This window comes from Pipra filicauda, unplaced genomic scaffold, assembly GCF_003945595.2.
Source record: "Pipra filicauda isolate LSUMZ 115617 unplaced genomic scaffold, ASM394559v2 scaffold14_size4853619_pilon, whole genome shotgun sequence".
In the NCBI taxonomy this organism is placed as follows: Eukaryota; Metazoa; Chordata; class Aves; order Passeriformes; family Pipridae; genus Pipra; species Pipra filicauda.
Window position 1 is genome coordinate 4,759,531 of NW_024103985.1, and position 14,219 is coordinate 4,773,749.

Below are 14,219 nucleotides of genomic sequence, written 5' to 3' on the forward strand. Positions count from 1 at the left end.
TGCTATTTAAGTTGGTAGGTGATGGCTAACCTTTACCTGAATGGTGGTATAAATAAATAAAAAATGGTGGAAAATGCTCCAAAGTAATTCCTTGAAACCAGTATAGTTCCTGACATTTTGTGCAGAATACAGGTTATGTCAAAAGGGAATGGTGGTTGGGTGCTGGTTTTTGAGATTGCAGAGCCATCCTTTGAAACAAAACCCTTGGTTAAAGCAGGCTTGACATGGGAGAATTAATGTAAGAGTGAACTGTAGCTTTCTCCTCAGGAAATGTTTCCAGCCCACTTTACCTTGTACAGGAGCTTGAGAACAAAACAAATGGAACTGCTACAGGTCTGTCCCGTGCTTTAAGGTTTACCTTTGGGTGCTGTAAGGTTTGCCTTTGGGTGCTGTAAGGTTTTCCCTTGGGTGCTGTAAGGTTTTCCCTTGGGTGCTGTAAGGTTTTCCCTTGGTGCTGTAAGGTTTTCCCTTGGTTGCTGTAAGGTTTTCCCTTGGTTGCTGTAAGGTTTTCCCTTGGTTGCTGTAAGGTTTTCCCTTGGTTGCTGTAAGGTTTGCCTTTGGGTGCATGTCAGCTGGAGTTGCTGTTGGGGTTGGTTTCGATGGGATCACACTGACACCTCTCCAGACACAAGGAACATCAGCTGTGCAGGGTGGGCACGGTGGGTGTTTGCTGAGGACACCGTGGCTGCCACGGCCCTTCTGCTCCTCACCAGGGCTGCAGGAGAGACCTGGCACAGCCCAGGGACTGCCCCAGCACTGACTGAGGGCCACATCTCTTTGCAGATTGTGGCAGGCGTGCTGGAAGTTTATCAGTAGTGGATGTAAAGTTCAAAAGCTTCCTTGTAGAACTGTGCACGCTGCTATCAATGTGATATGAGTCCTGAACTTTTTTTTTACCTTACTTAGTATTACTCCTGTCAGAATTTTCTTGTAATCTGAACAGTAGTTACAATGAATTGGTCTTTATTAGCCATTGTCAGCTGGCTGTGTTTTAGTGAACACCCTGTGGCTTTGAGGAGACGTTTGAAGCAGGAAAGGGTAGTGGTCTTGAAACTAATCTGGGGAGTATGTCAGGCACCCAGAACAAGGTGAGAGACAGCACCAGGACTGGGAACACAGAGATTTTGATTAAGGTCAAACTGAGGTCAGATTGGATAAAGTTGTGATGTGTCGATATGTGTAGGGAAGAAGTGGAGAAGACTATTGGGCTTAAGCTTTGTTTAAGAAGAGCTGTCCTGTCACCCTGCAGTATCCTCACAGTGGCCATCTGCAATAAAATGTATGGTTGGCTCCAATTTGGATTTTTCAAATGCTGGGAGGCAAACAGACATTCCAACTTCTGTGATTAAGAAACTGTGGAAGACCCATTATAAAATTTTGCTGTCAGCTGCACCTTTATCACCCTGGGAAGTCTTACAGGATGCAAGACTATGCTATCACTCATTTACTGCTGCTCCTTACCTGGCTGTGCCCATTCCTCTGGTTTCTTCCAAGTTTAACTGTGTCAGTCTCCACTGTTGAAGGCCCTCCCCTGGAGGTCACAGCAGTGCCACTGCCTCCCCCTTGTTGTGTGTGAGTGTGACCCCAGGGCCCTGCACAGGGGATGGCACAGAGAGGCCACATCCCAACACAGCCAGCCCAGCAAACATCTGAGGTGGTGCTTCAGCCACTCTCCTGGCACTCCCTGGAGGTAAACTGGCTAAAAGCCCCCTTAGGAAGCCGTGCTCTTAGATTTTACAAAAACAGATCAAAAAGCTGGTTTTTCTTTTAAAGTTAAAAGCTAATGGGGACAGGCACTGAAAGCAGGGATGTGTGTGGTTGTCACAGCTGTGTGGTAAATGTATGGGTTTATTAAAGGTGAGATTATGATGTGTAACAAGTGCAGGAGGCAGATAACCTTTTTAAGGTTAAGATTTCATTGGACCTTTCTTCTAAATGTCTGGCATAATATTTTGCTAAAATATTATGCTAAATCTAATCTTGTGTCTTATACAATCATAGACTCCTATTCTTTGGTAGTCTCAGGTCAGGGGACATCATCAAGTAAAAGCACACGTGCTGACTTTAGGGGAAGGATGGGGTTGTGTCCTTGGCAGGATTTGGTATAGATATTGTCCTCTGGATCTTAGAAACAAGCTGTAAAGTCGTGCTTTCTTGAAGCTGTAGATGTAAAAACACTGAGGAGTTGTGGGTATGAAATGAATGTCCTACTAAGAAATGGTGAGAATTGATTCTATGATACATGTAAGTGAATGTTGGGAAATATCAGAATTTCCTGAATTTGGCATTAAAACTTCACAAGATACATTGTCTAATCATGACCCTAACCTACTGGATTTGAGATGAAGCAAGATCAGTAAGTGTAATTCTGACTTATGGAGGTGGGCCAGCGTGGGGCTAAAGGCCAATAAAGCTTCAGTTCAGTGTTTTAAAGTTTCATTTTTGCTTTCAGAAATAATATTTAGGCAGTAAAATTGAGAGAGAAATTGCACTGTGAGTAGCAGGACATTTTTTTGTAACTCTTAGCTATTAATACCAAGCTGTACACATGTTAAAATAGACTGGAATGGAAAGGTTAAGTGTTATCCTGCAGATTTGATAAACTCATCTGTTGTTGTCACAGGTCTTTAAGTGACTCTATTGACAGTTTTTCTTTTTTTCCTCTTTCAGTGCCTGCCATTGCGTGCTAAGCTCTTCTCTTGGCTCTGCCTGGCAGGAAAAAGGGGAAACTAGAAAACCCCATTAGTTGTCCATTTGCAGAATACCCAGGCTTTACTCTCAATACACAAAGAAATACAACGGTAGGAAGTTGTTTCACATCCGAGCCAAGATAAGGTCCTGGAGGTTTATTATTTTTGTTGCCTGATAGCATCAGGACTGGGGAGCAGGGGGCAGAGAAGGAACAGCAGATCAGCATCCCATGGGGACAAGAGGAGGGAAGACAGACAGATAGCCAAGTGCCGACAGCTTCAGTCAGTGCTCCCAGAGGAAGTGTTGGTTTCTCCAGATGAAATTCATACACAGGAGTCTTTACAGGGGCACTCAGATGGGACATTGTTTGAGGGGCCTGCCTATATGGCAGATGTAGAAAGCAGTGAATCATATGTTTACATATAATTAGGTCTGTATTGACAAGCCAGGTTTTCCTTTTGTTTAATAATTTCCTACATTAACATCAAAGAGCTTGTTTTCCTAATGAGAACACATTTCCCTTTTTGTTTTGCTTTGCTATAGCTCTGTATTAACATCAAACACAGCCCGTGACTCACGCAAAGGAGACCTAGAAATGGACAGATATCCACAGTCAGCTAAAGCCTTCAAAATAGATGCAATGCTAGCAAATGTCCTTAATTTGGATATATTCAGGAAACATTTTTATGTGACTCTGTGCATCCTTGCAGATTTTGGGGGTACCTGGTTATTTCACTGTGCTTATTGACTATCAAATGCATTTGAAAAGTTGCATAGGATTTAAGATTGCAACTTGTGGGTCAGAAATTGCTTCCTGAAATACTCGATAGAAAGCTCAGTGTAATGGTAAGACTTCAGTGGTCTAAGTGGTAACTGTGCAGAAAACACGACAGAAGTATGTTTCTTGGAGATGAGATAATTTGACATCACTGGAAAGGGAAGATGTAATAAAATGTAGGCTTGGTAGGAGTTGCCTCATGTGTTTTTAAATGCATTTAAAATGCTGTTTCTAAACTCTACAGAAATAGCTCAAATACAGAGTTTGAGCTAACTGACTCAGCACTGAGGACTTGAGAGCAAAGTTGATACAGTTTGTCATCCAAACTGAGGGAACTAAAAAGGCTCTAGGATAAGTGTGTTCAGATAACAAGAAAAGAGGACTTAGGAATGTTTAATGTTGAAGAGCATTATGAATAATTTTTGTCATCAAGTATGCACAACACTCTGTTAGCATTGAGTGCCATTCAGTCAATGTTCATGGGAAATTCTCAGTGTAGAAGTTACTTAGCTATTATATGTGTATTCATGCTACATTAGGAAACTGAATTTAGAATGTTCAATAAATTCCAAACCACGTGTGTTTGGCACTTTTTGCAGTGGGTGTTGTCCTTCATATTTCTAAAGGATAACTTCCTCTGGAATAGTCTGAGCAAAGGCAATAGTGGTTGAGCTCCTCTGAGCAAAGGAATTCATATCCATACTTGCCACCCCTGCAGCTTTCCCAGGATGAGATAAGTTTTGTCATGTTTCTGCTTGGGCTGTTACATAACGGGAAGTTCTTGGAAACCCACAGTGGAGGATACCAGCTTTTTAGATTAACACTGCAGATGGTTCTCAATAGCTTTCATTTCTTTTTTTTTTCCCTTAAGGCCGAGCCCCTGACACTAAAACTCTCAATTTGGAGACAGTTGGAGTGAAAACTAATTCTGAAACTGGAAAGATTATTGTTGATGCCAGTGAAGCTACTTCTGTTCCTCACATTTATGCAATTGGAGACATAACCGAGGTACTGAGTCTACATAAACTATTTTACAATAACAGGAAGCCAACTTTGTTCCTGACTAATAACTAGTCCCCAGATGTCGTCATGCCCCAGCATATATCTCGGTGTTTTGCACTTTTTCCTTTGGCAGAGCTGGGGTGTTTGTGCCAGGACCTGGGTCAGTCATTTCCTTCACATGGATCCTGTGAAGTGTCTCAGCATGGGAGGTTATTGCTGATGTTTATCAGGGAATGCATCATTGGTCAGAGGCTAATAATGATGTCTTTATCACTTCAATTATCTTCCTAATAATGTTTTTGTCACTTTAGACACATGACTTAATGCTGCCTGTGAATGCTGAGTGAAAGCAGTTCTTGCCTTCTGGAGATGAGCACACTCGGTGGGAATGACTGTGACAAGTTCTGTAATTCCATGTTTTTGGGTGTCAATCGAGACTAAACACAAGACAGCTTTTCAGCTCCCTGATGCAAAATACTTCTGACAAAAGTATCTTCCTCTAGAATAAGAAAAAGTAATTGCTGAAAACACTAAATGCTTTTGACTTCTGTTCACGATTTGTGAATGATTATGCCAAGGAAACGTGAGTTGTGTGGATTTGTTTGTTTGTTTTTTAAGGAGGGGACATTATAACCTAAGCAATATAATCTAAATACTGTAGCAATATCCAGACATAATGTATAGTATAATTTTAGAGACCTTTGAAAGATTTCTCATTCTGCCATGTTTTAAATGGTTTAAGGGTCTCTCAGATATAAACCCTACAGGTGCCCTGAGTTTTGGAAGAGATGTAACAGGTTAGATGATGTCCTGGGAATAGCCCTGCAAATCTCTGACTGGACTCTGGAGCTGCCCGAGGCACTTAAATCACAGAAATCTTCTGACCACTCCTGACCTCTTCCCTCTGTGTAGACATGTGTTTCTTCCTGGCCATCTCCATCTTCTTGTGAATGACTTGCCATTTCCTTTTAAATTGTGTTAAAACTCTTTCCTTTTTAGCTATTTGTCCTTTTTTTCCCCCTTTTTACTCTGCAAAGCTTCTGTCCTGTCCAGTCACTCAGAGCTTTGGGATTTTGTAGAATTCCTGTCCTTTCTTCTCACTTCACATGCAGGTTCCCTCTGTACTTGTCACTTCTTGCTCTGGGATATTTCCTAAAGTCCACTTTTTGCTCACAATGGCCTCCTACACCTGCTTGTCCCTGATAAATATGCCTTGCTTGGGCCTCCTGCTTTCCAAACTTCTCTGTTTGATTGCATCCAAGAAGCAGTTGTTAGAGGCAATGCTGACAGGGCTTAGATTCTGCTGCTTATTTTGCTGCCAATCTGCAGTGTTATTTTGGGCAAGTCATTTCCTTTTGGGTGCTTTTTATCTTCTCCCCTTTGAGGATTTGGTTAAGTAAGAAATATAAAGTTGGAGGCAGGATGCTCTCCTCTTTCTTACTCTGGATCTAAAAAATATTGTATTCATTTATTCGTCATCTTTATTTTGTTGTTAAAAGTTGGATTTCCTTTTCCTGCTTTTGTCTTTATCAGTGCAGATTTTTGAACTTGAGTTATTCAATAGATACTTTTAAATGGAAATGTTAAAAACAGCAACACAGTTCTATGCTGTGTCCAGTGTACAACTGGGGAAAAACGAAGAGTTAAATCAGGTGCTCTGTAGAAATACTCTCTTAAGCTTTTATCTGCATATGGGCTCAATACAGGGAATTAAAGAAATCATGGTGTAGTAATCATACATTTAAAGTGTTTAGAGATAAAAGGAATTACTGCCACTATCTTATCTGACTCCAGCACACTGTGAGCTGTGTAATTCCACTTGCTAAGCAATTAAGTTTATTTTATTTGAGTACTTAAATCCATTTAGGCCTTTTTTTTTTAAGCAGAATTAATTTAGATAATAAATCACATTGGCATGGGAACCAGCACTAAAATAAAGTTCTGTGTTGGTGCCCATCTCAAAGCACCCACACAGGAGAATCAAGTGCATCCTGCTGGGAACCACAGAAGCTGCAGAGCTCGAGGTGTGGTCCTGTCTGGGTGTGACCCACCCAAAGAGCAAAGAAAGGGGAATCTCCTTTCCTCTGGGGGAGCATCAGGGATCCCTGAGAGTCATCAGAAGAATAAGATTATTTTTCCCCAGGTTCCTGCTCCGGATTTCTCTCTGCTCTCCCCCTGTCAGAGTGTCTTTGTTACCATGAAGTGCTGTTCTCAAAGTGTAGTTCTGCAGCCTCCTCCCTCCTGAACAGCCCCTGGACTGCTCCCACAGGGCAGGGACTGCTGGTGGGGTGTGAATGCAGTGCCCTGGCTGGAGGGGAGGGGGGCAGGCTGCTGATCACTCAGAACGACTGTTTTCATTTGGGAGTCATACCCAGCTGGTACCAATGGGAAATTATGTGTGCCTGGGTGTCTTGTTGCACCCTTGTATGACAAATGGAATCCTGGTGTTATCCAAGCTGTTCATTTGGAGAAAAGGGGGGGGAGTCTTCCAGACGTCAGTCAGTTTGTCTGCCCTCAAAAAACATTTTTCAAGCTTTGACAAAATATTATTTTCAACTGCCATGTGAAATTGCATTGTGGCATTTCCATCTTCTGTGATCAGGGTGAGGAAGATCAAGCTGGAATTTTAGTTTGAATTTTTTTTTCAGTGCTGATATAAACTCCCTGTGTTCAGATTCTTCCTGCAGTAGTGTTGCTGTTGAAAAGCATGGCACACACCATAAAGACACTCTCAGAAGGAGTTTGTCATATGGTCAGGCCGCTCCACATCTGTCATATTTCAAAGGGTTTATAACAAAGATGTGTAGAGAAGGTGGAATGTACAGTATGTTGCTTTGAATGGAAATGAGACCAAAAAGAGTTGTGTTAGAACAAATACACATTACTTCAAAGCTTTTTAAACTCTCTTAGGAGCCATCTCGTTTAAACCTATAATACATTGGAGGATTCTTATGAACAAGTCGTATCCATAATAATCAGTGGGGTAGTTCTACACATGACTGCAAAGCGAATGTTAATTTCAAATATTTACCAAGAAAGGTCTTTAAGTCATTGTTTATGAGAAATTGGGCTTTATCTGCGTGGATGTTTTAGTAATTAGCTGGGTTTTATGGAATGCATGGCGGTGCTTTCACAGTTTTATCTCTCGTTCCAATCTTCTATTCATTTCTGGAATGCCAAAACAACATCTGTATTTCCTGCTGCAGAAGTGATTGGCAGCCATGTTTCAGGCAAATGCGTATAAGAAAAAACAAATGGCAAATTTCATCTGGTAAATGATATTTACAGACTTTAAAGTCAAAATGCTGGGTTTAAAAAATTGTGACGTGATGGATGTTAGGGGGAAGAAAGGGATAGGCTTGCAGTTTTGTGATTTGTCATGAGCTGTGGAGGAAAAACAGATTAGTCTTCATTAACATTTAGAATTGTAATTTCTGTTATCAGGTTAGACATAATGTTTCAGTTTGGTTTTTTGCAGTAGACTTTGAAGTGGTTATTAGTACAGACAAAAGCATAAATGCACATTAACATGCAGGTAATGGTTAGTGTATTGAAGGAAATGGTAGCTAATACCAGAGTCTATCTAGCAACTTGCAAAAAAAGATAAGCTGGGAGAGAAGATTGGATTGTAGTAAATGCTAAAAAACTTCAGGGTAATGAAAATAAGTGGAAAACTTTGAATGTGTGTGGTGAGGAATTCTTATTTTCTGCTGAAAACTGGTTTTGAGAGTTTATTGAACGATTGCCTCCAAACTGGGCTTTGCAGGAGCATGACAAGTGTTGCACCTAAATAGGACCTGTATGAATCCAAACTTCCCACATTTCACAAAGCATTCCATGCTGTCCCACAGGGGAGTTTCTCAGTTATGGCTTTCTTGTATCTCCACATCATTCCTTTGGGATTGGTGACCTCTTTCCTCATGTCAGACGAGCGTCCTGATGATGTGTCTTGGATGAGCTCATGGCTTGAACTGGAGCATGTCCTGGCCATACCCTGCTGTCATTCCATTTTTCAGTCCCAGGAAATCAGTATTTGCCAATACCAATCCTTTTCAGCTCCCCTGTAATAGCAGAGCCTGAGACCAGGACCAGCTCCACTTCTCCAACCCAGGGCCAGCTTAGGAAGTCAGCAATAGTGCCTACAAATAGCTGTGTTTTGTGCCTGGGTTCTGTAAAAACTTGTCAGACAAATTTTTTTAAACGGTTTGATGTTATAAAAACACTGTTGCTTTACACCAGGCTCTTCCTGCTCTAAAAAGACCATCTAAAAAATTTCTTGATGACTTTCTATGGAGAGAAAGGGGGAACTGAGTGGTTAGCATGTGAATATGTGCTGCTTTTCAAGAGGTGACATGATAAGATGTAAAGATTTGACACATTCATGACATTTTTTCCCTCCATTAAGACAGACAGTGAACTCAGAGACTTAAAAGCATGTTTGGAGAGAAGTTATTCCTGCCTTCTCTGTTTGAGCCCTGGCTGCCAGGCTGGAATTCCAAAGATCTGGCCTTCCTCTGCCCGTGGTCCCAGGAGAACTCCTTGGATGCTGCTTGTCTCTGGGTTCAAAGGCAGCTCTGTGCTCTCTCCTCAGGGCCGCCCTGAGCTGACTCCCACAGCCATCGCTGCAGGCAAACTGCTGGCCCAGCGCCTCTTTGGCCAGTCCTCAGAGCTGATGGACTATGACAGTGTGAGTCCTTGCTTCTTCCTTTCAGTAATAAAAATCTTACACTGTTTTTGCCTGAAGAATTTTTAAAGGAATTGCATTTTGTCCCCTGGAGTGCAGCTCTGACAGCTGATGTGTGTGCCAGAGCTGCACTGCTCAGTCCTGCCCAGGGTGCTGGGGTCTGTCCTGCAGCTGCTCCCCGTGTCCCCCAGTAACACCCCGTGTCCCCCAGTAACACCCCGTGTCCCCCAGTAACAGCCCTGTTCCCCCCAGAGCAGGTGCCCACCACAGTGTTCACTCCCCTGGAATATGGCTGTGTTGGACTGTCAGAAGAAGCAGCTGTGCAGTGTCACGGGTCAGATAATATTGAGGTATGAAATCATTTGTAATTCTCTGTTTGGTGGCAGAGCTGCACTGTGAACAGACAGGATTTTCACTGTTGGATCAGGTAAAATTTTTGGACCCCCAAGATACTGTGTTTGCAGTTATGGAGTTGGTGTCTCCATAAGTGCTCAGAGCTTTAGTAGTACTGCAGCAGGTCACAATGGGAACTGCTACCTAGTGGGCTTGAAATTATTGACAGCTTTAAAATTGGGTGACAGCTTTAAAGTAGCTGCCATTTTAGCAAGTTATATTGTGCAGCATCTTGCTGGGCTTTCCATATTTTCCTTTAAAATAATGAAAAGGTTTTAAATAAATAATTTTTTCTACAGAGGTATAAAGACGTAGTAATAGCAGTCATTATAATATTAAATGGCAGTTTTGGACATAATAGTGCTCTCTAACACAAAATGTTGTTGTTTTTCCTACCAGGTATTCCATGCGTATTATAAACCTTTAGAGTTTACAGTGGCTGAAAGAGATGCAACTCAGTGCTATATGAAAGTGAGTTCTGTGAGCTTTTAACTTGCCTTTAATTTGAAGCAAGTGATATGGTGCAGCCAGCTTTAAGGAGAGCTGTTTGGCAAAAAACATCTCAAGGTGGATGAGATATTTTCTTGTTGACAACCTGTTTCTCTAGTGTAACTCCAAATGTTTAATGTTCATTAAATATCCCATTGCATCTTGAAATTGCTTTACAGATATTAGCATTTCTCAGAACTGACATTCTGCTGACTAATACTGTCTTTGGACTGCTCTTAAGGTCCTAAGAAATATTTCAAATTCTATAGACATCAATCTCTGCTTCTCCCAGCAAAGTTTTTAACTGGTTACATGTAATATTTGCATTGCCATCTCTTGGCAAAGTATGCTACCTTCAGAAGAATTAAGCATAAGGCTTACAAAAGTAGAGTAACTGTTCAGTCTTACTCAGGAAAACAAAAAGCTCCTGGCTAAGACCAAAGTGTCAGACCTGAAATATATCTTCTCCTAGAGCCATCCAGTCGCTTCAGTGTTGGAAAGGTTTTTGATGCACTTGCCCTTAGTAGAGAATCTTAGATAAGGTGAAGTGTAGTGTTGGTAGAATATATCATAGTTTTCTTTTTCTTTCTTTTCTCCTTAACATCAGGGAACAATCTTTTTTGCATAAATAGGTCCATCAGTTCTATGATAAAGTGTTATGTTGTTATTGTTATGTAAGAGATGTCCATTGTCAGTAGTTGCAGCCAGTTTTTCTGGCTGTATTTTGTCACATCTGATTTATATAAGTGCCTTAGTAACTTGCCTTAAGTGTCCCAACTACCAGTGCAACTAAGGTGATGCTATTTCCTTTTATGTATTCCCTTTGAATTATGTCAGTTAAAGTAAATATTTGAGGGTGAAGTAGTAATAGCATAATAGTTATTGGGAGATATTGAATATAGTCCCTACTAAACTCTCAAAACATTTAACTTGAGTATTTCAAACTCTATTGCAAGAGAGTTTTTTCTTTAAAACTCCTCAAAATTTAAAGTTACATGTCGGGATTGCTGCTGTTCCCAGCATTCCTGAGGAAAGAATTCAAGCTTTTACTGAACAGCAGAACCTCCTGGATTAGTGATGATTTAATGCTTGATGGGAGGATGCTGGGAGAGACTCTTTCTTTTCTATAATTATAAAGATGGTGTCCTTAAAGGAACTAAAAAGTTTTCATTACGTTCTCTAATAAAAGTTAAGTGTGCAGTGACTCAGCTCTCCCAGATCCTTATTAACTCACCTTCATACTTGGCTGCTTCCAAGGCTTGACCCAGAAAGCTCGGTCGTGTGGCCAGTGTGGTGAATGTGTCCCCCCAGACACTGCTCCAAGTGCTTCCTGCCTGAATCACAAAGGCCCAAAGTGTCCCATCATTGGCAGTGGTCATGTGTGCCAATCCAGCTGATGAGCTGCTGGCATAACTGTGCCAATCCAGCTGATGAGCTGCTGGCATAACTGTGCCAATCCAGCTGATGAGCTGCTGGCAATAACTGCCCAGGCCTGGAGAAGTGCTGAGGTGGCCAGTCTGGGGAAAAGAACATTGCTCTGGTTACCAGGCCACAGAAAGTGTTTCGAGGCTTTCAAACAAATGACAAACACCAAAGTATTCAATAGCACAGATGACTGTTGTCAGTGGCTCCCTGCAGTCTGACACAAATACCCTGCTGAAGCCTCAGTCCAGCAAAGTGCTCAAGAGCAGAGTAAGACCCGTTGAAGTCAGTGAGACTGGAGCAAGTGTGTAAGTTTTTGGCACCCTGGAAACGACCAGCTGAACTAGGATCCTGGGGCACTTCAGTTGCATTTAATTCACCTTCCTGCCTTATCTTTAAGTGTTCTAAGGGAGGATCTCTGTGTCATGTATTGTTTTCAGATGGTGTGCTTACGAGGGAGGGAGCAACGGATACTTGGCCTTCATTTCATTGGACCAAATGCAGGCGAAGTTATTCAAGGATTTGCTCTTGGAATCAAGTAAGTACAAAAGAATGTCTCCAGCTTCTAAAGCCTGCTTCTTAAGTTATTGTAAGATTATAAAAGATAGCTGCCTAGTTTTGGCAACACTATAAAGAATGCAGGCTTTTTGTTACTTTTGTGAAGTGTTGCACATATTTTCACTTAAAATACTGCAGTTCTTCATTAAGATGTATCGGGTCTAGTTACTGTAATACTGGATATAGCTAAGGAAACAACTGAGGAAAATATATTGTTGACTTGATATAGTTAAAGCAAAAACCAAAATTGTGCATTAACTTACTAATGTCAGTGTTTTTCAGTGTAGCCTCTTTTGCATTCTATGCACAGAATAAGCAATCACTATATAGTTTTGCAAGCTACTTCTTTTAAAGGATATTTGTGCTTTTCATAAAAACCTTTCTTTACACCTGCCAAGGATTTCCTAATCTTATCTTTAAATGTGCACAACCATTGCTCCTCAAAAGCTCAGCAAGGACTTGCATGAATCCCTATATGCTTCTGAGGTATAAGCTAATCATAATATAGTAAAAAAGAAACTTCTGTAGGATTATGGGAGAGGGGAGGTACTTTTGTTTGGAGCTAGCTGATAATTGCAATAACAAACTTACCATTTGTGATCAGATCTTGTTCAAGATTTTCCTCAAATATTAATATAGAAGCCCTCCCTTTGAAGGAGTAAGGAATGATTCTGGGTCCTCTCTGGTAAATGGAAAATTCCTGCTATGCCTCCCATGGGCTACAATTATTTCATATTTGTTGTTACATTTCCCTTCTTATCATCCTTATCTTCAGAAATGTTGATTTGTATATTTACATTACTAAATTATAGTTTTTAACTCCCTCTTTGAAGAAAGTAGTCTGGGACACACAGTAAATCACCCTGAGTTGTGGTGTGAGTTCATTTTCCTAATTGTGCTCACCATTTTATTGCAGTTTTAGTCTTAGAGATGTGAGTGACTAGCATAAATGAAAAGCAGAAAGGATTAAGAAGGCAGGACCGCAAGTATCACGTAAGGAATATCTTGGAAATCACTGATTGCAGTGTACCCTCAGTACACATTTTCAACATGTGTTTGTAGTCCTTTAATTGCCAGTGGTATAGATTCTAGAACTACATTTTTTAGGATGTCATTGTTTTGAAGTTTTATCCAAAATAACCATTGAAAAGGAAGCACATGAAACTGGAGTGCTTTTCTGCCTTGCTTGAGGGAAATTAAAATTTTAGCCACAGTAAGAGGTTTTCAGCAGGTCAGGTTCTTGTACTGGTTTCTATTGCACTTCACAAATCCAGAGCTTTCAGTATGGGACACTCACTGGAAGAGCTGTTCTCCTTTGTCAAGCACTGGGTCTCACTTCAGCCTCTCTGAAGGACGATTTTTCATCTTCCCTCCCCACTTAGCACTCCAGTAACATCTGTGCTCAGCAATGATCCTCTGATTGTCGGTGCTTTTTGGACGTGCAGACATCAGAAAGTATCTATGGCTCCCTTCCCTGTAATTTGTAGAGGGAGATAACACTGTTCCATAGAGAGCTTGAAACAATTCTTAAATTTAGGGCCATTTCAGCTATTCTTAAAGCATGACCTGCCAGGAATAGCAGCTCAAAGGAAAGTCATCAAGTCTTAAGAATGTATTGGACAAGTAAAGGAATTAAGCAAGTGGGATTTTAGCTGAAGGGTTTTCTGGTGGGGTTTTTTTGGTTTGGATTGGTTTTTTTTCAAATAAGAGGCTTTTTATTCTCCTGCTTATAACATTGATATGTTCAGTATAAGCACCAGTGACTTTCTGTAAGATCATGGAATAATATTCTGGTATTGCTTCCTTCAGCAGATTCTTTCCAGCAGTTCTGATTCAGATTTTCTTCCTCTGTGTGCATGTGTGCATTGTTTTCCATCTGAGTTAGTGAGACACACATGTATGTACAAGAAAAGCTGAAGGTTGCAGTTTTGTCAGATGTTTTTGCCATAGGCTCAGTTGTGACTTGGGTAAATTGCTTAATTGTCTCTGTCTCAACCCTTATGACAATTCTTCCCTGCCTCAATGCCATGAAGTTGGGCGTCTACAGTTGTGTAAGTGCCTGAGAAATAATAGAGACAGCATTGTGTGAGAAACAGATGAGCTCCTCTACCTGATAAAATGGACAAGAGCAGAATTACTTTGATGTTTTTGGACCTTCTGGCTGTTTCAGGTGAAGAGCATTTGACTGTGTGGGTCTTTCTG

General features: G+C 41.1%; 1 protein-coding gene across 3 annotated transcripts in view; it reads left to right on the plus strand.

The window, feature by feature from the left end:
- TXNRD2 (thioredoxin reductase 2) overlaps positions 1–14,219 on the plus strand; it is a 30,780-nt gene that overhangs the window by 13,551 nt on the left and 3,010 nt on the right. The window contains exons 12-17 of one of the 3 annotated variants that reach the window (XM_027733044.2): positions 4,341–4,477; positions 9,063–9,158; positions 9,413–9,505; positions 9,948–10,019; positions 11,900–11,997; positions 12,934–13,010. In XM_027733044.2, the coding sequence (XP_027588845.1) occupies positions 4,341–4,477; positions 9,063–9,158; positions 9,413–9,505; positions 9,948–10,019; positions 11,900–11,997; positions 12,934–12,961 (524 nt within the window). In that variant the 3' untranslated portion in view covers positions 12,962–13,010. Of the gene's footprint in view, positions 1–4,340; positions 4,478–9,062; positions 9,159–9,412; positions 9,506–9,947; positions 10,020–11,899; positions 11,998–12,933; positions 14,206–14,219 lie in introns of those variants that run through there. The other 2 variants (XM_039378920.1, XM_027733043.2) reach the window with 2 other exon arrangements.